Source organism: Alosa pseudoharengus, unplaced genomic scaffold (assembly GCF_046254945.1).
Source record: "Alosa pseudoharengus isolate Yale_2024_CS ecotype anadromous, Long Island Sound unplaced genomic scaffold, YU_APseudo_1.1 YU_APseudo_1.1_scf_10, whole genome shotgun sequence".
In the NCBI taxonomy this organism is placed as follows: Eukaryota; Metazoa; Chordata; class Actinopteri; order Clupeiformes; family Clupeidae; genus Alosa; species Alosa pseudoharengus.
Genome location: NW_027468565.1, coordinates 12,346,174 through 12,371,216, shown reverse-complemented (window position 1 = coordinate 12,371,216; position 25,043 = coordinate 12,346,174). Strand labels below are relative to the sequence as shown.

The 25,043-nt window shown below is 44.0% G+C and overlaps 2 protein-coding genes across 3 annotated transcripts in view; both read right to left on the bottom strand.

The window, feature by feature from the left end:
* Nucleotides 1-5,364, bottom strand: part of kiaa1549la (KIAA1549-like a) — a 33,732-nt gene extending 28,368 nt beyond the window's left edge. The window contains exon 1 of the mRNA XM_076300326.1: nucleotides 5,052-5,364. Coding sequence (XP_076156441.1) covers nucleotides 5,052-5,274 — 223 coding nt within the window. The 5' untranslated portion in view covers nucleotides 5,275-5,364. The remainder of the gene's footprint in view (nucleotides 1-5,051) is intronic.
* A 5,927-nt stretch (nucleotides 5,365-11,291) lies between these two features.
* hipk3a (homeodomain interacting protein kinase 3a) overlaps nucleotides 11,292-25,043 on the bottom strand; it is a 35,516-nt gene continuing 21,764 nt past the window's right edge. The window contains exons 3-16 of one of the 2 annotated variants that reach the window (XM_076263759.1): nucleotides 22,402-22,525; nucleotides 19,542-19,661; nucleotides 19,339-19,425; nucleotides 18,862-19,046; nucleotides 18,323-18,482; nucleotides 17,669-17,792; nucleotides 17,245-17,366; nucleotides 16,930-17,048; nucleotides 16,633-16,791; nucleotides 14,786-15,142; nucleotides 14,447-14,593; nucleotides 13,906-14,171; nucleotides 12,038-12,177; nucleotides 11,292-11,926 (exon numbers count right to left, since the gene is read on the bottom strand). In XM_076263759.1, the coding sequence (XP_076119874.1) occupies nucleotides 11,417-11,926; nucleotides 12,038-12,177; nucleotides 13,906-14,171; nucleotides 14,447-14,593; nucleotides 14,786-15,142; nucleotides 16,633-16,791; nucleotides 16,930-17,048; nucleotides 17,245-17,366; nucleotides 17,669-17,792; nucleotides 18,323-18,482; nucleotides 18,862-19,046; nucleotides 19,339-19,425; nucleotides 19,542-19,661; nucleotides 22,402-22,525 (2,620 nt within the window). In that variant the 3' untranslated portion in view covers nucleotides 11,292-11,416. The remainder of the gene's footprint in view (nucleotides 11,927-12,037; nucleotides 12,178-13,905; nucleotides 14,172-14,446; nucleotides 14,594-14,785; nucleotides 15,143-16,632; nucleotides 16,792-16,929; nucleotides 17,049-17,244; nucleotides 17,367-17,668; nucleotides 17,793-18,322; nucleotides 18,483-18,861; nucleotides 19,047-19,338; nucleotides 19,426-19,541; nucleotides 19,662-22,401; nucleotides 22,526-25,043) is intronic. The other variant, XM_076263769.1, reaches the window with a different exon arrangement.

Here is a 25,043-nt window from a genome sequence, read left to right as displayed (position 1 = left end):
TCATCTCTTGGCCGGCGACTGTCCCCAGCGAGAGCACAGAGGGGACTTCAAAAAACATGGCTTCCGCTGCGATCACTATAATTTTGCCTTATTTATTTATTTAATTATTTCTCGCCAAGCTGCCTGGTAACAATGCTCAGAATCGCTCAGCCCTATGACGTGAGCTTTGTGTTTTGGAATGACAGAAGGGGAAAAAAGTGTCCATCTCATTTGTTTCCCAGTTACATCACCGGCCCCTTGAGGGAAAAAAGCTCATAGCTGCTGGCAACAACCAAGGGTCCGACAAGGCCAGTGTTCCTCGACCAACTGTCAGAGAACAAGGAGCTCAGACCTCTCTTTAGTAAATGGCCCCCCTTTTACACCCAGCAAAATGTTTATACTGACTCAGATATACAAAGGGAAATCATATGAGTCAATGTTTAAAGTGATGAAAAATATGAGAAGTACATATTTATTATATGGACCGGGAGTCTAACAGTCCAATGGGGTGGGCGTCTTTTAATGATAACAATCTGTTAAAAAATATGTCAACACTTTTTTGCAGACAAAGTGTTTAATGTATATTCAAATGCTTTCATGACTTCAGGGTACAAAGGCATATTTTGAAATGAATTAAAAATCCTGCTGAATCCACATGAAGAGGCATTTATTCGTTTAGATGAAATATCAAAACTGGTGTTGTGACTGGAGTAAAATAAGGACACTGTCACTTGATCTTTTTTCTCTCCCTCACACACACACACACACGCAAACATACCCACACAGCTCAAGAGTCTTCCAAGTCTCTGGATTATGAATTCTAATGCAGCCCGTGTTGCCAAACTACGCGAGTGATGAATACCTGTAGTAAACGACTCTGCCAGGCGAGCACAAGCACTCTAATGATGAACATCCATCTCAGCTTTAATATTCTAAATGACAGATTGAAGAATAACCCTGTGTGTGTCATCATCCCGTGAGTGTTGGAGCGCCGATGACCCTGCTCTGCCCTCTACACCGCAGCCTGCCGCACCGCAGCCTGCCGCTGTGTGTGTGTGTGTGTGTGTGTGTGTGTCGTGGAAACGATGTATTACCTAACCCCGAGGAGTAGGGGCTTTTCAGGTGTGACGCCAGGGGCTCAAAGGCCATTTCATTACTGTCGCTCGGCAAGCGGGCCGCATTAAGCCGCCAAAGGTCAGGTCTAATCCTGCGGCCCCTTGTGGAAAGAAAGCACCAAAACACATTTGTTAAATGTCCTCTTTAGTCTGTCACTGACTCTACTGTGGTGTACAGGGAGCAAATGGAATCTGTCTGACTCCACTCTCCCAAAATTAATTTCCAAAATGAGCTAACCCAAACAACTACCGTACAGCGCAAATTTCAAGAGGTTTGCTGTTATTGGTTTACATGGAGAATCTAAGCTGTAAACAGACACACATGCGGATATTGGCAGCACATGGAAATAGAATTCTGCTAAGCGGGCGGACTTATTTATTTGTTTTTTTTCCCTGCATGGTATCTTGTTATCACAAGTAGAAGAATGGATAATGTGATAGTGCTGTGTGATTTAATTGTAGCAATCGACTGAGTTAGATAAGAATGTGTAATGATAATGGAATTTTCAAGTTGCCTCATTGGGTTATTGGCACTGAATAAACAATATTTCATTAATTCTTTTTTGCACCAAAGCATGTAAAAAAATTCAAAGCCTGCTTATGAAACAATTCAATCTGAAGCACACTCCAGTGAAGAAAAATCCGGGCTGTTGAAAACACACAATGAATTGGTATTCATAGACGGTATTCATAGGTTACACCCAACTCCAGACACTAAACAAACATTCACAGCTGGGTTTCACCAAGTACATGGGAATACGGAAAATATTTCTTTATATCAGAATTCATTTGGTTCTGGCATAGGGCTACTGGTGTCATAGCCGGGGTGATCTATGTGTTGTCTTAGAGCTGTGTTATGGGTGTGACCCAGATTTCCTTCTCAACGTACATCGACTGCTCAGGACTTTGATTTACCGCACTGTTGCAGTGCTGTTTCTCCTGAAGCCTCAACCCCTGACTTTAAATAACCTCAGTCATTAAATCAGGAAGGCACCCACAGAGAACTCACACACATGCACACACAGAAGACCCACTCACACACATGAGACAAGAACACACACTCACACACACACACACACACACACACACACACACACACACACACACACACACACACACACACACACACACACACACACACACACACACACACACGTGCACGTCCAGTGAGAATACAGAAATAGTTACAAAGAAAGGGAAAATGTACGGAACGAGCCCCCATAATGGCCATGTAATTACCTCAAGAGCTCCAATATCAGAATGCACATAACTGCAACAAATTGAGATCACAAATTGAACATCCAAACATGCTCAGCATCAACAACGCACTCCCCCCTCCTCCTCCTCTTCTTCCTCCATACACACACACACACACACACATCAGCGTTATGATTTGTCATGCATAACACATTAAACAGGAAACAGAAATATCTAGCATCAGATAGAGACAAGCTCAGGCGCTGCATAATCAACTTTCACACTTGCCATCTCCCTAATGAGCCACAGCCAGGGGTAGAAGAAACATGTCATACAGGAGAAATCACCTAACTGGGCCAGAGCACAGCCAAACCAGAAGCAGAGTCTAGGACCTCCAAAGAAGCAAAAACCACCAAAACATGTAATAACCCTCGCAGCAGGTAATAGAGTGAGGAGTAGCTATCTGCTTTAACTGGCTCTTTATACATGTTAACTTACATGGCACTATCATTACATGAGAGAGGTGTATGCCAGTTGACATAATCTTACCTGAAAAAGCATGCACACCTGGGGGCATATGAAAGTAATATGAAAGTACATGAATATGCCTGATTAAGAAAATGTAGATTTTAGCCAGTCCATGTTTGATCAAAAATAGAAACTCCGACCCACCATTCACCCACCCACCAAGCGTCTATAATTCTTGAGGCCATTGGCACTGTATGACTCAGGACCAATCTTCTGTGAAGAGATCCATCATCAACCAGCCTGATTTTATGGCTCCTCAGAGCAACATGCCCTACGTCATATTCGGACGGCTTTTTTGCTTCAGATCATGATTATTAGTTGAAACGGGTGGGTAGAAAATTCTCTCTCTGATTTTTAAAAATAAGGGACACACCACACCAAATCAACCATCTCCGACTGGTACCCCCAAACCTGATTCAAATAACCCTTAATCAAGGCATGATTTTTCATTTTTTTTTCTCTTGTCATGTAATCAGAAGCATTGTCTACATCTTAACTGTTTGTTGGTTTGAGCCTGTTCTCCTCAACCAAATCAACAAACCTGACCCGTCACTGTCACCAACACTTGCCATGAACCTACCGAGCAGACAGATGATGCAGTTCATCATTGTCATTCAGATAATACACTCACTCTTTTGGCTTCAAAAGAAAAAAAAAAGTGCAGGGCAGATCTGTTCCCATGGCAACACTGCACAGTAGGTTCCTGTTGACTCGGAGAGCATCACTGTGGGGGCATTGAACTAACTGCAGTAGTCAAAGAGCCACAAGTGTTTCTGACCACAAGGTTGTGCAAATGAAAAAAAAGGAACTAAAATGGTCAGGAAAACATAAGTATATCAATTTGAGCGGTCTAAACCACAATTGAGAGCTGATGGAATGAAGAGATGAGTTCTTAAGTTATTACTTTCCTTGCGGGGAAAACATAGAAATCAATTATGGACATTTAGCCTACATATTTATGTCCATTAAACAGTTGAAAAGCAGAATATATTCCAAGAATAAACATAATCCAAACCTGTCATAGCAGATGCCATATTTTCAATACATTTCATATCAGCTGGCATCAAATAATGTTCAGTAAAGTGTATACTGGTGTTAACTGTGGTAGTACTGCTATGAAATATCTCCCTTTTCCAGCTTCCATTTTACTATTATGTGGCATCAATGGCATATGGTATCTAAAATTCTGTAGCTGTCATAACAAATATTATGGTTAGAATACCTTGTATGGAAGATAGAATCATAACATTCAATGTCAGAAAAATGAAATGTGTTATCAGCCATAACAAGTTTATGATGATGGAGTGTATTCCATATTCCAAGTATTTATGTAGGCTATAGGCCTACCAACAATTTATGATTACAACTGACATAGCTGAACAGGCCTTTAATTCTACATGAATAGGGCTCAATTAAATTAACTGTTACTAATGAATTGAAATTATCTCTTCAGTGGAAGACAGACTGCTACTTTAGAATAAAACGCTAGTTTAAAAGTGAACGGCCTATGTAATGTGTGCAGCTGGTCTGGCCTGTCCTTTTGTTATCTGAGCTTTAACTCACTGTGGTGTGTTTTGTGATTTCCAGTCATTGGCGTCAGTTGATTTGTTGATCTATTGTTATGACTAAGCCCTTCTGTCCCCAGTAACAAGATCATATTTGTGACTGCGCAAATTGGCAGATGCTAGGGGCCAAATGCATCACTTAGTGGAGTGCATGAGCGTGTGGGAGAATAAATTACTAATTTTACATCACTGGTTTAGCCCTGGAATAACAATAGATGTCAGCATTTCTAAATATTAGTGCTGGCTTTATTAAATACAAAAGAGCTAGTCACTCGCTTGTTCATCACCCAAAACAGGGGGTGATGTACATTCAGTTGTTTCATTGGCACGCATATGCTGCAACCTGGGATGGAGAGGTGTTTGTTGACATAGGCAAGCGTGGAGTTATGGCCATTGTTTAGGCTCAATTGCCCACATCAAATGAGGCTGGTGTTTTTCGTATAACAAATATGGCAACGAGCGTTAGGTCATCCAATCGTGAGGTAATATATTCTAGGCAAAACATATGGATTCATTATTATAGCCTACATGTAACAAACCAAAGCCACACATAGGCTAACTGCTTTGTGTGTATTTACCTTGCAAACCAATCATCTCTGCGGATTAATCATTCTGTGATATTAACTCAAACAGGTTGTCAACCGAAATATTAAAATATCCATCTTACCATCAATGGCAAAAACCGACTGCACAAGCAGTAACATCATCCCAAACGCCAAGAGACTCTTGGTCATCACTCCTTCCTGGCCAAATATCTTGCCGTTCATCTGTACAGACAAGGTGAAGCCAATCCCAGCATCTATACATTCCGACCAACCCAGAGCCCGTGGCTTGTCATCCCCACCGGTAACCAAGATGTAGGAATGGTTACACGTAATTCTTGAGGCCATCTGTCTATCCTGTATATGTTCAACAGTACTGGACCCTCAAAAGACATTTGATCACCAGTCCTTTCCAGTTCCCAAAGTGTGGTCTTCTCCTATGTGTCGCTTTGATGGCCTGAACAGCAGCATTGAAACTTTAAAGGCGATGCGTCTTCAGCGAAGATGCCCGTCGAAACGCACACACTGGGAAATGAATGCGCCGTGCGGGCAGATGATGCGCCCGTGTTCACAAGCTGTTCATTTTAGAGTCCATTTAGTTCGGTGTCGAAGCTGTAATGTTCCGCTCTCTGATGGTCATCCTTGCGACAGAAATAAACGCAGGCGGGGGATGGAGATGTGTCCCTTCGGAAAGAGATCACGCCTGTTACCAGAACGGTTGCGACTGAAGGCGAACAAGTGATGAGGCACAATGACAAGCAGCTAATAGAGGTTCTGACGACCTCTGCTGGGTCGAGCAGAGACCAGAATGAACGAATGAAAGATGAAGGAAAAAACGACTTTCAAAGAGCCTAATTTTCTTCACGTTTTATGTGAGCTTTTGCCATGTTCTACCCGGTTAAGTCAAGGACAGGTTGTGTAGGCCTATTACTTAAGATACAACTGGATATTATTTTATTGACAACATCAAAAAGGCAAAATGGACACGGTGGGCTGACCTTTGCATTGTTGCTTAGAGTAGCCTAGGCCATCCTACGAGTTCCCCTATGCGACAAATCAATACCTTGTCCTATTTCAGGGAAACATTGGTCTTTTTATAGATTATAAATGACTGTCTCCTACAATAATTAGCTTTGAATATCGTAGACCTAGGCTACTGTTCTGATAGGTAAGCATTCTATGATCAAATCTACAACTTCTCATTTGGACCTAGGAAATGTAAGGATCTGGATCTGGCATTGCACTGCAGTGTTAACATGTAAATATAATTCACACTCTGCTGTTACATAACAACCGGAAATGAGCATCAAATGGATATATGCTCTTGTACTTATTAAGCCACAGGATGGCGCTGTTTTATGGTTATGGTATTTGGCAGACGCCATTGTCCTAAGCGAATAATTATCATGTTACACAAAACAACCAAGGGAAATGTTGCACTCAGAAGGAGGAAGTCACTTGAAATAATTTTGCTGCAATAGTCAGATATTTTTATTCAAAGTGATTTTTGACAATACACCATAAATTCTTAATTTTGACACTCACCAATAGTCACCAGGAAAAACCCGCTTTCTGTGACAAGTACATAAGGCTTGATCACATTGAGAAAAATAAAATCACTGAGAACTAGAGAGAAAAAAAACGACTGCAAACTGTAAGAGACATTACATCAAGGAAAAATATATATTCCCCAGTCCTCATATTGTAAATATTGCACAGTGCATGGCTACATGGCAAACTAATGTAGCAGGGATAAAATCAAGAGCAAAATGAATTAAGAGAGCCACAAAATATGAAAACAGTAACCGCTCATATCTAGTAAATAAAGACTATTTGCTTTGTAAATCTAAATATATTATCTATTAACAAGCAGTATGATTCAACTTTTTTTAACCTGCCTGAAATAAAAAGGAATCCATGTAAAAATATATCTAAAGCAATCAAACCCAAGCATTAAGGATTTAGGTATAATACAGTAGCACATGAGACAAATATAAAAGACCCTGAATTTGATGTACAATAATCTCTAAACTGAAGGGGGGAGGAGGGGGGGAAGGGGCTAAGCTAAAATGTTTGGTACTTTGAATAATAATGGTAAAAAGTCAAATAAAGCACAAATGCTATTCAGTCCATTGTGTGCATATTATTGAGCAAACACCAAATAAAGTATATTTTCTTTTGTCCTGTCCTCGAGTGCTTGACTGTATTTCATCACTGATATCTTCCTATCGGAACAAAATACATGCGGTTTTGGTAGAGCTTGTGCGAAGGCATGTCCTCTGGGTATTGTTCTGCCTTCTTCTAACAAATGACATTTCAGAGACACAACTAACTTCAATTTGACATGCATACTAGTAAACATGACTGTATGTGCACGAGCAGTAGTATCTGTACTGTACATGTTCCTTCAGAGCTACATGCTTACACTCAGCCCAATGTCCACCAGATGAGTTTCTTAAAACTAAGGAGCTGGAGAAATAGACGCACCGAAGATCAAAACTGTGTCAGGCTGTTGGGGACAAATGGACACAAAATAAAAGGTCTGCAATTTAAAGAGTATCAACTAGACCTGTTACAGGTTAAGTAAAACAGGCTAGACATTATTCTAATTCCATGAAGTGAGGGATTTTTTCTCCTTTTACCCAAATTATTGTTAAGTTTTTACTTTCATGTTTACATTCACAGTGTATATGTGTAAATCCTCCCAAATCCAAGATAATCATGTCTTGGGTGATTTAATCAGCATACTAATATTCCCTGATTAATATATTATTGTCTGCTCTATTGTCCGTTCATTAAAATGGTTCTCAGCATGTTCACACACAGACAGTCAAACAACTTAGAGTGAGTATGTGCATCTCTGTGTTTGAGTAGGGTGAGAGGGGGAGCTACTACGCAGATCAAGACTCCCATTCAGAACAAAAAGATCTTACTTGGTGGGAAACCCTATGCTGTTTCAAAGAGGAAAATCTCTTCTCATTTACTGAGGTCTGACTGTGCTGACGTGATTAGGGTAGGAGACAGCCGGTCCAAAAGATCTGACTGGGCAGCACATAGTGCTCTCCACTAAGTGACAAAGCGATGGGATTGGGCGGAAATTGGGCACTGGGTGCCCATTGGTTCCAAAGGCTTGTTTACCCCTCCTCCCCGCTGCTTTAGAAAAAAGGCACAGACTCTGTGCTTTACACCCAGTAAACCAGGAGAGAAGCTCAGGGGTTTTCACAAGCAACACACCGACGAGTGACACTGGAGAATCACCAAACACGTCAACAGGTGCTCAGCAACTACACCACAAAGGCTTTGTTACGATACAATGACCTGCACAAAATCTTAATTCATCGTGGATTTGTGAGAAAGAAAAAAGAAAAATAAAAGGATAATTTTGAGGCTTATAGTTTCTTTGAACACTGCAACTTCAGAAACGGAAAACACTAAAGCATTAATGAATATATACCCACACCAGGTTAGCTTATTGACAGGTTAACAAGTGCTTAATAGCATGTTAAAGGAACATCAGATAACTAGGTAACTCTCAATCCCACAGCATAGACAGGAAGAACAGCACTAAAAGTATACCATATCTGAGAGTCAGGAATACATAACAGTGGAGCCATCGAGTGAAGCCTACAGGATAGAGCTAATCGTGTCAACAGAAGGTAGACATTAAAATAGAGTTAAATTATTGTACATCAAGACAAAGATGTGTACACACCAATGAGCCCAACGAGAACTACACTTTAAACACAAACAAGAAACAAACGTGAGGGGGGAAAAATACACTCAAAACAAACCCAAACACCTTGCAATACAGTAGTCACAACAACACTCCAAACATAAAAGCCAAAATATACAGAAGCATTTAAAAAAAAAGGGTTTTGGTGCCTGTCCTAAGTCATAACAAAAGAACACACACTTCTATCATTAGGTGATATCAAAACCACACTTCTATTGTAATTAGACTTACACAAAAATAAGAATGCTAAGTAGGATCTACGTTAAAAATCACCTACTTTCACAGCTATTAGGAAGTGGCAATCAGTATATAGCAGCTTATCTATGATACATTCAAGATAAATGATACTACTTGCCCAAAAAGCTAAAATGTCAACCTCAACCTTTTTTTTCCATTACCCACACAGAGAGACGCTTTGCCTAAAAAGTCCCACCTACGGTATACTTGTGGTATATGCAAGAACAGTAGCTACTTTGCTTGAGAAACAAGTTATGGTCTTTGGTCTTGCAAAGCATTTGATAGCAATGACAATGCAACTACTGCCAAATGACAAGAATAAAATCAAAATGAGACACAACAACTCCCTGACGGAATGTATTACAAAAAGAAGTCTATAATCGAATGGAACGATTAAGAGCACAATGTTTAACACGATCAAAAATGAGGAATAAATTGCACACAACCACACATCTCGGTAAAGCACTAAATATGTACTCCAGCAATGATTGACAGATGGAGATCAAATACTGAAAAGTATTAACAGGCTTAAATGGAAAACCAAACCAAATGAAATTGAAGGTTAACATTAATCGCATGTCAAAGCTATAGCAAACTCTTACAACTAAAGAAAAAATAAATCATACACCCATCCTGAACACTAAAAAAAAGAACGCAAGACTACAGGATTGTACTATACGTTTGTTAAAACAGTGTCAATACTGTTAACGATAATAACAATGTAAAACAGTCAAAGCACACGGCTTCCCAACGTTCCCAACGTTCTTTACTCTAGTCACTGAAGGAACCCTCTGCCCAGCATGCTGCCTCCTAAAACGTTCCTAACCCAAGTGAACACCACCACAACCGTCCTAAGCTTGAAATCACGTGAATACATGCCATCACACACATACAACGGCCTACTGTTTACGAAAAGTATCATTTTGCTCTGCTATATAACCAAAGCATAAACAACCCAATTACACGCAATACAGTATATATCAGTGAAAAGGGGACAAAGGCTTGGGGTTTCAAACGTTCCATTAACTAGCAGTCAACACAGAGCGCTAAACTGTATAAAGGCAATCTACACTGGAAGCATCTGATTTTCGCAATCCTCTTCGATAAAGACGAGCTTAAACCTGAACGTGAAGAAATTATAGAAACGCAAATCACAGATGGGAACAAAACTGAAGATGGGACTTGAAGACTGTTTTGGTCCCAAGTTGCTATAATATTAAGAGCCACATTATCAAAATGGTTCTGAGTTATTGTGTGTGCAAGAACGTGCAAGGATGTGCAAGACATGGTTTCCATAGACGCGAGCTTGCAGAATCTTGTTTTTGTCACAGGAGTGAAGGTGAAGATGAGACCCCTCGAAATGGAATTCATTGAAATACTGAATATTTCTGGCATGTGAACTCTTCTGCTGTACCACTGATTGAACCAGATGAAGAAAAATAGCCATATTCATAATATGAATTAACTACAACTCTAAAGAGTAACCACTTCATCTGATCTGCAAGTGCTGCAGTCTGGGGCCTTTCTGGAAACGCCAGGGTTGCAATGTCTTGCCACGTCCAACGCAAAACTGGTAAGGCACTTTTTTTTATGGGGAACCAGGTTACAATGCAGTGAGTTTCATCAGACACAAGACAGTGACGGAGCATGACATTCAGACAACGGTCCTTCTATTTGCTTCCCTTCAGAAAGCAAAACACAAACAAGCACAAGATCCAGTCACTTTCTTGTGTCCATGCACAGAACATGCAGACGTTTTCGAGGGAGTGCGCCTTCGGTTGGGTCACTTAACACTGAAAACACAGCAAAGATGCTACAAAGACTAAAGGATCGGTCCCACCAGTACACTGTGAGGCTGATACACGCATATATGTGACCCAAACACGGGAGACTGGGATGGCTTCACAAGAGAAGATGTGTCTAGCACACAAGTTTCCAAGGCAACATAGAAAAATTGTCAGAGTAAAGGGTAGAAGTGGGGATGGGTGGTGTGTGTGTGTGTGTGTGTGTGTGTGTGTGTGTGTGTGTGTGTGTGTGTGTGTGTGTGTGTGTAGGAGTAGGAGGATTTTGTTATTCCTCTCATCCCTGTTAAAAAGGAGATCTGACTATACTGGGATTTTTATCAAATGTGCAAAAAGAAACACACTGTACGCGAGTTATCTAATGCATTCGCTCAGTCATACACGCACACAAACACGCAAGCACCCACACACATCCACTTTGCTTCAATCTCACATTTCAATTCATTCATTCATTCATTCACTTGCTTCCATAATTAACTGTAAAGCTCAAATCCATTTGCATCATCATTATCATCATCAAACTACATGGTTTTTTAAAAAAAATACGAAAAGGTTCTTTTGGGTTTGTCGTAGTAGTCCCCCTTCCTTCAGAATCGAAAACTGGTGAGTGGGCTGGCCGCGGTGCCGGTGGTGGCCGTGTGGTGGTTGTTGTTGTTGGTGGAGGTGGTGCTGGGGATGGAGGTGGTGGAGCGCACCAGGCGAGGCCGGGCGCTCAGGCTCAGATGTAGGGGTACTGGCTGAGCTTGGTGGGGCTGAGGGGGAAGCCGGCGTAGACGGGCGAGGCCATGAAGGAGTGCGGGGGGAAGAGCGGCTTGAACTGGCCCTGCGCCGGGTGGTGGTGGTGGTGGTGGTGGTGGTGGTGGGGGCTGAGTCCCACCGCGAGCGACGGGTGAGGATGCTGCAGAAGTCCGTAGGCGGGCTGCAGGACGGCGGGCCGGGAGGGGCAGGGTGAAGCCAGCAGGTGGGCCACGGTGGCCACGGAGGTGGGCGGTGGGGGATGCGGGTAGGAGAGCAGCGTGGGCGCCTGCACCGGCGGCGGAGGAGGGGCTGGAGCTGGCACCGGAGCGGAGTGGGGGGGCGGCTGGGGCGGAACCGCGCTGTGGGTGGGGCTGCCATGGGCTGCCAAGGGGAAGGCGTGAACGTGTACGGTGGGCGGGATGTATGCCTGCGACCGATGGGACACGTAGTTGCCATTCCACTCCTTGTGGCAGGAGCCGTAGTGCTGGACCTGGAGGAGCAGATAAGAATTCGCTCAACACCTGTTCATCACTTTGGAGTGTCTGTGTCTGTGTCTGTGTCTGTGTCTGTGTCTGTGTCTGTGTCTGTGTCTGTGTCTCACCTGGCCGAAGCCCAGCGGCTGCTGCTGCTGCTGCTGAAAGGCCGAATTCATCTTGTGCTGGTGGGGCAGAATGGGGGTGGAGAAGTGGCTCAGCCGTGCGGGGACGCATCGCCCTCTGGACTGGCATAAGGACTCTAAGACTGAGAGAGAACGAGAAAAGGAAGGAGAGAGAGAGAGAGAGAGAGAGAGAGAGAGAGAGAGAGAGAGAGAGAGAGAGAAGGAAGGAGAGAGAGAGAGAGAGAGAGAGAGAGAGAGAGAGAGAAGGAAGGAAGGAAGGAGAGAGAGAGAGAGAGAGAGAGAGAGAGAGAGAGAGAGAGAGAGAGAGAGAGAGAGAGAGAGAGAGAGAAAGAAAAGGAAGAAGAGAGAGAGAAAAGGAAGGAGGGAGAGAGAAAAGGAGGGAAGGAGAGAGAAAAAAAATAGACATACAGAAAGAGTGACAGAGGCAGAGACAGAAAGAGAGAGAGAGAAAAGAGATGGACAAACACAGAGAGAAAGACAGACCAGCGAGTAGACAGTGAAAGAAGGAGAGGGAGAAAGAGAGGACAGATGCAGACAAACAACAAATAAGGTCAAATGGAAAACAACACACAGCTCTCGGTGGAAAAACAGAGAGGCAGAAAAAGGGCTGCGACTGGAAATAATAGGTTGGCAAACACAAGTGCTAATCTTGGACATCAACTGCTAAGGTTGGCTACGAGGAGATTGAAAGACCATGTTGTGTCCAGCAGAACAACAACTTGTGCTTTCTGAGGAGACACAAAAAGAAAATGACTAAGACAAATAGCTAACAGATGCTTGAAGATGGCCTTAAGAGCGTGTTCTTCATGCCACTGTTGCACGGCATGAAAACGGACTCGGGTGAACAAGGGTCCTGTTCGCAGTGTCTATAAAGATATTATATTGCCACAGACCCTCTCCGCATGTGCAGTATTTCCTGATTGAGCCGGCCTCGTTCTAACAAGGGCCGGGGGGCAGCTGACACCAGGCTGCAGGAGTGAATCATGAGGGCTGCGTGAGACTGCAATATTAACTTTATAGCATGCCCTGAAGAGAGGAGAGGAATATACTGAGAATGCCACAGGGGGGAGAGGAATGCACTTGGTGACTTGGTCTGCAAATAAAGGACAAAACAGGCACACGCACACAAGAGTGAACAAGAGGGGCGGCTGCTGAGAGATATCAAGAGATATCACAGAGAAGACCAGAAAACGCAACAGTGGAGAGAAATTCAAACAAAACGAAACAAAACAAAACAACAAAAAAAAACAGCGTCCACTCAAAGACTGCTGGGCACCGTGTGGTGGCGTGAGCCATCCGACACATGTTACCCATAATCACCTGTGGTGGCCCCGAGGACCAACTAATGTGTGGTAAGCCCGTGGCTCGCCTCTATGACCTGTGGGAGCAGAGACGGGCGGGGGCAAGATGATGCTGGGTCGCACCCTCGACCAAACAAGCACAACCCACTACACTTCATACTTTAGAAACCAAACAAGAGAAATTAATCGCATGCGTACTCTGGGAAATCCCTAATATCTGACTACACGACCCCATGACCTGCCATTTTAATGATTAATTTCACTGCCATATAATCACGTCCAAAGGGATATGTTCAGTCAGGTGCACACTTCAAGCCACCATAGACAAGAATTTAAATATACGTATCTTAACATAAGAAGTTGTTGCGATTACAGAGGCCAAAAGTACCACTAAATTACAAGACACTGACATTGTTTTTTCTTTCAACATCATCAAAGATTACGACTTAACAGTGAAGAACCATTGTCTCAGGTGCTATATTACTTCTGTTGATCTACAGGCTACGGACACTAGAGGGCTTTCAGCAGTCCGCCATGAGATGGGCTCACCTGTGCTGGCCAGCCGCTCGTCTGGAATGGAGTTGTTGTTGTTGTGGACCCGCATGGGCGGCACCGCCACGGTCCTGACAGGGGGCTTGTTGTTGCCGCCGCGCTCCGAGGTAGAGGCCAGCGGCGCAGGCCGGCTCTCGCTGTTCTGATTGGCCAGGTAGGGCGTCTGGGAGTAGGGGCTGCCGCCGGGGCCCGGCGAGGAGTCGGAGGCTGGCGAGCCGTCCACCGTCTCACGGCCGCTCTCGTTGCCGTCGTCCTCGGACATGCTGCAGGGGACGCAGGGCGCACAAGTTACCATCTGCCTCTTTAAAAGTCCAAACATTTAAAGCAACACTGCAAATGTGGTGAGCAGCATTCTAGGCAAAACTAAATGCTTTGAATAATACCACTCTGGGGCTGTGGACATTTGAGATGGCGTTCACTACTAACTAAAAGTATCAGAACAGAAGGAGCCTACAGGAGCTCTATGGTGTGTGTGTGTGTGTGTGTGTGTGTGTGTGTGTGGTTCATTCCACACTCCTGTGCTTCACCACCGTCCTACCTGTTGGCTCTCTTGCAGGGCTCGGGGCTGGACTGGTCCGAGGCCGAGGAGCTGGTGCTGAGGCTGCTGTCGGGGCTGCTGAGGGAGCACACGCGCTGCATGTTCAGAGTGCTCTCACACGCCTCGCACTCCGCACTGCCCACACACCTGCACCACACACACACACACACACACACACACGGAGTTAACTCGACTGTATCAAAAATGCTCTAGATTGATTCTTTACAATGTTGTTTCATGCATTCTTCAAGGGTGGTGAGGAGGTCCATGGGGACCATTCAGGGGATGGAAAACCGAATTGTATCAACACACAGTGGTGTGTATTTGCAGTGAGCGCACCTTCGAGGGCTGTCCACCCCATCGTAGGGGTCACTGCTGATGCTGATCACGCTGCTCGTGGGACTGGGCGAGTCGCCGATGACTATCGTCTGCTGCTGAGGCCGTCGTTCTCTCCCCCGCTGCCACCGTTGATGATGCTGACGGCGACGGTGGTGATGATTCCTGCGCCGACCATCGTCAGACTCCCGTTCTACACGGCAGCTGTCCTCAGTCTCGGAGCCCACCCCCGCGGCCAACGAGCTGGCAGGCAGCTGCAGGACATCCTCGACCCCCACACTCCGAGGCCTGTCCATCATCTTTGGAGAGGGGCGATACGTGGTGGCCAGGGGGTCCGCACTATGGGAGACGTTGATACTCCTGAATGACCAAGTGAGACATCAAGTGTTACAAATGAAACCTAAGTTTATCCTTGAGATAAAACCAGGAAGAGACACCACTATGGAGGTGAAACAAACACTAACTGGTGTCAGTTTCAGGGTTCCTGCTCTAAGTCAAATGTAAAATTCCATGCCTTTTCCCTGACAAAAAACTGAATTTCCATTATTTACTATATAATGATTGATAATATACCGCCGACCAATGATATCAGCGCAGCCACGTAACATTCAAGAATCTTTTACCTTTTTTAGACTGGAAGATGAATAAATGGGCATTAAATAAACAAGGTTGGGCTACTCAAGAAAGCAGTAAAGCTAATAACCATATATACAAGTTTCAAGTTCAAGTGTCATGTTTTATTGTCGCATATACTTTGCAATACAGCTACATTCTTATAGCACAGTTGCAGTAGTGCAGTGCAAGGATAAAAGGGCTAAATAAACACAGGGGGGCAGCAGGGGGGGCCATAAATAAAGGGAGTTGTAGGAGAGACTGTACAGTACCACACATAGCCAAACTATCCATACATGCAAACATTATACAGCCACAGCCACAGCCACACACACACACACACACACACACACACACACACACACACACACACACACAGACACACACAGACACACACAGACACACACACACAGAGACACACAGACACACAGACAATACTTGCATGCAAGGCATAAATAAAACCTCAGCCTCATAGGCATGGAACATGTACATTTAGGATTCTGACAGCTTGTGGAAAAAAACTCTGTCTATGAATCTCTGTCTATGGTGTGGGTGGTAATGCTCCGGTAGCGCTTGCCAGAGGATACTGGCAATATTAAATTCAATACACCAATTCTGCATGGAAATATTTGTATTAATGTGTTTTGGCAAGTACATTTTAAACTTCTACAATAAAATTCCATGATATTCCAGAAATTCTATGACCCGTGGGAACTAATGTCACATCCAGCAAGATGCAAAAACACACACACATTCACCAAGTGTGGCGTCAACACTCTAACTTAAAAATCCTCCCCCCCCCCCCGCCCCGAAACAGAGTAGGGAAAGGGAAAAAAGCAAACAACATAAAGAATGCATTAATAGTAATATTAAAAAAAGATTGAAAATCAAATCGAATTGAATCGTGACTTTAGAATCTAAAATTCAATCGAATCGAGGATTTGGAGAAACGTGACACCTCTAGTGGGAACCCTGCAGTTTAAGCTTTTCCCAGTTTTCTCTTAGGAACAACTGGCTAAGTCTGCTGGCAATTTAAATCAGCCGACTAATTTAACCTCTAGACTACATACAAACATCAAACACAAATACACTACACACACTGAATAGATAGCTAGAGGACTATGAGAAGACATTCAATAACAAAAGTATATAGATCATATACAGTAAAGGACTGCACCATGAATGACAAACAATATTATTTAAGTATCATTAGATTAAAGAACATAACCAGTTCTCACCTGTTCAGGCTGGGGTTACCCCTCTTGTTGGCTGGCTGGGGCCACACCACATGTGCGATGCCAATGTTTATTGGTTGGTGAGCAGAGACTGCCATTTGGTTTGGTAAGAGAGGTTGCTGCATCACAGAGCCGTAATGGCTGCTGTGCGGCTGTACTTTCCTAGGAAACAGCCACAAGGAGAACCAGGTTACAGAACTAATTAAACTGTCAAAGCAACACATATCTTGTGTGGGCCATCTTAATTTCAGCAGCGGTCACGTGGAGCGTCCAGTCTTTGGGAAGGTGGGATATACTCACCCCCACTCTCCAAGCCGTTGTGGACCTGCCATGCTGTCAGATGCCAGAGTGGTGGCAGGAGGGGGCACCTGCTGCCAGGTTGGCACCAGGATCTGAGGGGTCCGGTTTGACCACGGCTGCTGCACAGATCACACAGGACGGTGAGGAGGGAGGGAAAACAACAACGTGAAAAGGGGTCTGTTTGTGCCTGAGGCTGATGACCGAGGCATCGTTTACAGGTCAATGAATGCTGAACACATCGATCAGAACCTGCACATCTTATTTATGTTGCTCTGCCTATACCAGGTTGCTCTGAGAGAAACTGTGTGGTCTCACCTGGGCAATGACTCCTGGCCTCATGGTGATGGGCTGAATGGCTGGAGCTTGTGTGACCAGGGGAATGGCGCTCTCCATTCTAACAGGGTAGGCTGTCGGCTGGCTCGGGTTCGAGGGGATTCCTTTACAAGAGAACCAAACGAAGTCTCAAAGAAGCACTTTTGAAACCAAGTGAATGCAAAAGAGGGAAATGTTTCCCCAGGAACCAGCAACGACTTAAGCCTTTTTTTTTAATTGGTCCATGTTAAAAGATACTACGGAGGAATTAAGGACACAAAAAGATGTATAGGCCAATTGGGTGCAACACTATGACTACGTCACACTAAAGCAATGGTCACATAGCACTTGATTCTGTAACACACTGATGCATGAGGATATAAAGGGAGATGGATTTGATCTGGCATAAGTCAGTGGAGCAGTGAACCTTGTAGGGCTGGAGGGCAGAGGATGAGGGCTTGCTGGAAGGAGTCGTTGCAGCCAAACTGAGCATTTCCTGCCTGGATGGGGATCCCAGGATGAAGCACAGATGGAGCAGATGGAGCTAAAGACTGAGAGGAGAGAGGGAGGCAGAGAAGGGGAAAAGGGAAGAGAGACGTTACACACAGAGAGAGAGAGAGAGAGAGAGAGAGAGAGAGAGAGAGAGAGAGAGAGAGAGAGAGAGGAAGAGAGATATTACAACACTGTATGATTTTTGATTCTAGCGAGATTTTCACATGGCCTTTACTGACATTTACAGACTGGGAACTTCCACAGTGAGACTCACTGCCTAAAGAGTGGGTGTTGAGTGTCAAGACACCTGAGGTGAGAGCCTCTTATCAAAACTTTAGTTCAGAAAACCTCAGTGCACATGGCTGCATTATTGTACTTTATTACTGAGCTTAACCTACAAGCCAAACAAACACTTTGAAAAGACTCCTCTATTTGTGATTTGAAAAGGGATGCTGAAATCATTGGATGCAATACAAGGATCAGCCACTTGATGGCAACATTACACCACAGAAAAAAGCCTAAACCTGTTTTCAGCTGCTATTAGGTGTAGGATACAAAATCCCATGACTCTGAGGAGGCAGTAGCTTACCTGTGAGTGAACGCAGGCCATCTTGTTGTAAGCCACACTCATATTGGGTGTATTGGGCAAAGCGACTGGTCTCATTGATGGTGCCTTGTTGCGACTGAGAGTATCGTACGAGTTAGACTTCGTCTGACACATATCCATGATGTGTAAACACGATTGCACACTAAAAGGGAAAAAAGGTGCGTTAGAGACAGGGCCAGAGAATACAGTAGACGAGGGTCTGCCTGGTGTAAATCAGATTATTTGAATTCTACTTGCATGAAGTTCCATAAAGTCTCATCGGTTTTTAAGTTTAGTAATCTGAACAGCCTGAGACAGTGTGGCATGCACTCTAAGACAAATGGTTGTTCATGCTTATTTTTGTTGCTATTGTTTTAAGACAGTTCCTAGGCTTACCCTTAAACTGTTTGTCATTTGCCACAACAAAATTTGCAGTACATCTTGTGCAATATCACATTCGTGCAAGTAAAGGGCAGCTGAATTTTATTTGCAAATTAGTCCTTTGAGTAACTGAGTACACATGACTCAAATGAATGACGCACTGGTTACTGTGGGGGAAGTCGAAGAGGTGCTGCATAGTGAGGAAGGGGTGGGTGAGAGCGTCTCCAGGGGTCAGCCTCTGGTCAGCGTCGATCAGTAGCATGGCCTTCAGGAGATCCACAAACTCTCTACGGTCCGCCTTCTCAGCCAGCTGGTCGGCCCCCTCGATGCTCAGAACCAGGTTCACCTGCAAGGGGCGTTTGAAGAGAAACACTCACATTTGGCCAAGGGTTGAGAGAGAGAGAGAGAGAGAGACAGACAGACAGAGAGAGAGAGAAAGAGAGAGAGAGAAAGACAGACAGAGACAGAAAGAGAGAGAGACAGACAGACAGACAGACAGACAGACAGACAGACAGAGAGAGAGAGAGAGCTATGCAGCATAACCTGATACATGGAGAGCTTAAAGCTCTGTAGCTCTGTATGAACAGCATGGGTGGATGGAGAGATGGAGAGGTAAAGAGGGTTGTTTGGGCGCTTACGTGTCCAATATCATCCAGACAGCTAAAGATGTACTTCCTGGCCTCCTTCGATTTCAAGCCTGTCTCTGCCTCGTGTTCCTCTGTCGTCTGCAGAACAGGGAAAACCCACATAGAGACCCATTAGAGAGGTATACAAGACGGTCAATAATGATGAAATGCAATACAGCAACACAAAGGAGAGTGAGGCCGAGACGAGTCCATACCTTCAGCCTCCATGCAGCGTAGGGCGAGTCGGACTCTCTAGAGAAGAAGCGAGGGGTTTTGGTCCCTGAATTCAGTAGGTGCTCCCCTGGCACACCTTGTGTTTGGGAAATGTAGCGAATCTGCAGAGGGCACAGAGAGATCGCAGGTGAGCTTTGCAGACATTTTTGAGAATTTCACAGAATATCCCTGTGAAGTTCCATGTGCAGCTTTGTAACACTTATACAGTAATTTCCTTTGTATTAGCCGCATTGTGTAAACTGCAAGACAGTGTTTTATGCAAGTAAAAAAAAAAAAAAAAAAACACATCTTAATACCATATTAACTGCCCCCATGTATTTACCTCATAGCTGAGGAAATTCTTGCAAAAACAATGTATAAACCGGGGCTAATAGTTGGGAAAATACGGTAGTGTATTAATTGCCAGATTTAGTTGTGGAACAAGCAATACTTCTACTTCTCGTCTCTCTGTAACTATCTATGGAAAAGAGTTCTGCTCTTGTTCTATCTGCACTAACTAGTACATGACCGTGATTTTCCATATGAAGGAAACATTATGACTACTCTGGACACTCTGTACCCTCACCAGCACCCATCTTAGCTAACAACTGATACTATCTGTGGGTTTCTCCAGATGACCAGCATTACTGCCAAGTCAGGCCACTTTTTCAGCCGTCAAGATGAGGGTGAAAACAGCTCTTTTGTAGTCATAGACTAGAGATTTCCGCAGCCCATTATTTATAAATCAAAAACCTTTCATTTCAAGCTTTAGCCATTTCCATTTATAACCTGAGAACATTTCAAATATAGCCTGACAAACCCCAGCTGCCGGAGATGGTGACCCATTATTCCCTTTATAGTCCAGAGTTTAAAGAGTTGACAATAAGTAAGCCAAAGGAATTCACTAGGCTATTTATACACGATGCATACACAAAACTATCACCACTGACCATCCGCTGTCTCTGCTACTTGGAGTGAGTGTGTGTGTTTGTGTAAGAGAGAGAGAGACAGAAAGAGAGAGAGAGAGAGAGAGAGAGAGAGACAGAGAGACAGACAGAGAGAGAGAGAGATTTTGCATTACAGTAACTGTGTAGGGACCCTGACTGATGCGCTGATTCCCAGACTGTCGGTCATCTGGAGCTGTACAGCACAGGATGAAGAGCCTCTTAAATGAGCAGGCTAACAACCTTTCACCGACACTGACAGTATAAATAAAATGAACATAAAATGAACAGAAAATAAACAACAGCAGAACAACAGGTGCTACCAGGTGCGTTCCCTCCCTTTAAAAAGGCCAGGGTTTTGTGGTAGAGTGTAGTAGTGAGACATGGTAGACGGTAGCCGTTTGCTGACTGGGCAAACACAGCTGTGTGTTAGCAGCACTTGAGGTTTTGTGTGGATGCCAAGCCAAGATGCTCAGCACCCGTCACATGCCTGGTACAGATGACACACACACATTCAGTGCTCAGCCAGTTGACTTTCTGGCAGCTGACAGGATCCCCCTGCTAGGTCAAACTGTGCATTGCCTAATTATCATGACAACTGATAACAGCAATGCAGTCAGTCTGGAGTTCTTGTTCAGGCTGCTAGCATTTGCTTTAAACAGACCATGACTTTTCATAAAGCTCGTAGCCGTACGTGACAGCAGCCACGATCACAGTACAGACAGGCAGAGACAGGGTGGCCCAGCAATGACTGGCCTTTCATTCCCTTTAGCTTACCACACCTCACTTCGCTTTCATCCCGTAGCCTTCCACCCACACACACACACAATCACACACTCTCAGTTGGGGGTTAGATAAACTGTGTTTAGGCCAGACGGGGTGTTACAGTGATATTACAAAGTTGCCAGTCCGGGTTTTGAGTTTTACTAGTTGACTCATTTTTCATAATAGTTGTCAACTAGTCGTTATGTTCCGGAGCTGGTGCTAACATTACTGGTTAGGCGGGGATCACATTGACCAACGGCAAGCGGCAGATTTTGCTATAGTTCGGCAGCGGAACAGTTGGAGTGGCAGCGTTGAACTTGGCTCTTGAGCATTAAACTTCCAAAGCTCATCAACAGTCAGTTTAGGCAACAGAATGTAGACTGTTTGTGTAACTTAAGAACGAGATTGTAATTGAAACAAAGTTCTGTATTATAGTACATGTACGCTTTACTACTCTACCACTTTGTTACCCCCCCACCCCCTGTTGACAGTAGGCGTTTCCCATATCCATGTTCTTAAGTAAGTTGTGTAAAGCTGTATGCAAGTGTAAAGTCAGTGTGAAACCGGTCTCATTTTCAGTGAAGTACTTCCATACGTTGGATGATAAGCCCGTTTAGACTTTAGCCATTCTCGTTATGACTAGTTGATCGCTGCCTACAGTACCGGCTAGTGATTTTAGTAGTAGACAAAACTCCTAGTTGCCACAACGCTGTACAAACACAGCGAGAGCACTGAGATAAGAACCTGCTGATGGTGCACACTGAGTTGATAGAGGTGTGTGTGTGCGCGTGTGTGTGGGCTCCTAGTATTTGGCGATTTGACAGCCAACTAGTCCTAGAACTGCCAAGCTAGTGTGTTGTGTTCTATGTATCGGAGTTCTATGGCAGCTCTGAAAAAGTGCTGCCATGGCAAGCTTCTGCCATTAATTTATTGATAAAGCTGACCGCTAAAATACTGTTAATTCAGCACAGGTGCAAGAGATCTTTTCTAAATACACCTGAAACAATCCGAGTGACAAAAGGAGCCTGTGAGTATGTTTAATATGCACTGAAGACACTGGACACACTACAGCTATAATGGGTATGATGCCAAACCACCGGCTAATCATGTGGCCTCTGACATTACGCAGCCCTCTTCTCCGGTGCCTTCTTACCTGGTCATACTCCAGTGCTCCGGGGTAGAGCGGCCAGCCCAGGAACAGCTCTGCCATCACGCAGCCCAGAGACCACATGTCGATGGCCTCGCAGAAAGGCAGTCCGAGGATGATCTCTGGAGCCCTGCACAGAACGCAGAGAAGAGAGAGACACACACAAAAGAAATGATTCATTTGAAAGGGTGATAAATAGCGTGGCAGTTCACAGGTCAAAGTATGACACATCACATTCTAAAGGACATGAAGCATAGGACTGGGGTTATGCAAAGACAAAGTGGCATAGACTGAAAGACTGCTGTGATCACTGATGATACATGGGTATTTCCCTTTCATCTCAAAGCATTTTTCATTACGACCCGTTTCTGTTTCAATGAAACATCAGTGACAGCATCCTTTTATTAGGAATTCAGTCATGTCTCCGGTAAGCTTCGGCTCAGACAGACTGGCTCAGACTAGCTGGTACAACGCAACATCTAACGTGAATATGAGGAAGGACAACTCATCAGCTGCCTAGCAACGGCTCCACACAACGCTAGAGGTGGATTTTGTCGTTCGTTCTCATGACACAGTTCGCGCCGTTCAGTTCGCCAAAATGATTCGTTCTGAATCGTTCGTTCGTTCAGTCGCATTTCCAGTAGCCTACAACGTAGTTCAGCGGTGAATCATGGAATGCAGGTTCTCAGTGTACTTTTGGACAAAACAGCAGTAGCTAATGTGTTCATTCACCTTGACATTAAATTGACATATTGAAGGTAAATAGAGTAGACTACGGCTAGATCAGCTAATTTCTTTTTTAAAAATGTGTTCATTCATAAAGGAACAAAGACCCAGTAGGCTGTGTCGACAAACATGTTTAAAGGCATAAACACATAAAATACAAAGACAGCATGCATTTACCATTAGACAGATATTTAAATGTAAATGCCAATATTGAAATGCAAAATGGAATTGTTAATGTAAACCATTATCGTTATGTATGCTCTCCCACTAGTCTCACTAGCCCATTTGTTTTTTTTTCATGGAAATGGTTGCAATGCTTTCATGCCCCTCATTGGCTAATTCGATGAGAACGTTTTAGAAACAATACAGACAACAGCATAAACGTTTAAGATTGGTTTGGCTCTCGCCTTAAGAAGCTGGGCCATAGGCATTCACAGAAGCACTTGGTCAGTGTGATTCAGCGACAAAAGAACGAACAAGAACAGGAAAGGCGAACCAGTTCAGGACGTTCATTTTAAAGACCCGTTCGAACGAACTAGTTTGTTTCGCGACCGACCCACCTCTACACAACGCAGACATGAGAGGCGGCTAATGACAAGGTGACGCATGAGGTCAGGTCACCCATGCTGCAGTCGCCCGACACGTTCCATTCTCATCTAACAATTGTTCTCAGGGAAGATGGGCGCACAAGGGACACACCAGACAGGGGGAAGGAAACACAGAATCACACATGGAACGTTCTTGAAAAATGAACACCGAAACTGACAGTGAAGAAGTGTAAATTGACAAGCTCCTTTAAGAGGAAGCACATACTGCATGACAAATGACAAAAAGCTCCAAGCTCATTTAAAAGAAATCAAGCAGAAGCACGGTTGCCAGAGCCTGTATGACAAGGCAGCTTCTTAAGAGGCTCCTGTGCATTATCAGAGGTGGTATCCTGTTGACAGCGAGGCTTAGCCAAAGGCAACCACACAAGCTGTGAACAGCACAGCAACGAGCAGATAAAGTCACTCAGGATACAGATCTGCCTTGACATAAATAGCCATGAGGCCATCCTTAAAAATACTTTCGTTTGCCGTAACCCGACCGACCCTGTCAATTTAGAACCGACCCAAATATTTATTTTTTTCCCCTTTTAGTCCGACCGACTTGCCGGTTGTAAACTTGCGTTAATACCGACCGATTTTTTTTACTCTAAACAACCAATACAAATGCAATAAAATAATATTTCTTTTAGTAGGCCCAAGTATTGTGAATATAAATTGCCTACATGCAAACGTGGCTCACTTAAATAAAACTCTGTGGCGTCATCTCTACACCATTGGTTTTACGCATGAGAGGCCTACGCTTCGTTTCATTCAAACAAACTGATAACGCTTTTACTTGGCACGAAGTTCTGGAAGAACTGTGGCCAGATATTTTCTCATCCCTTCTCCCCCCCTAGTCAAACGGTGACCGTGTCGGAGTATTGAAATTGGTTGTGGTCTATTTAGCATTTCTCAAAATATGGGTCCGCAACATGGAGACTGCTGTTCCGCGGAGTAGTGGAGTGAAATTTGGCCCGGTGCTTCATTTGATAATTTGCTGCGCAGTTGATCAAGAAACCGCGGATCGACGAAAAAATCAAACAAACGTTTCTGCTATCGATGTCATTAAACATGGAGCCCTACAATTAAGTGGTGGTATGAGCATTCATTCAATGCGCGTCTGCGCGAGAGAAACTGAAACTAATTGATAACGTTGGTATCAAAGCTTTGCTTCAACCTGTTGGAAGGCTATTTATTTATTTATTTAACGAAACTTAATAGAACGACGTTTTTTGGAACTTCCTTAGAAACAGAGCAGAGACTGTATAATACACTGTATAGCATTGAGTATTGTATAGTCAAAATTCAATATAACGTGGCCAAGAGTTATTGTAG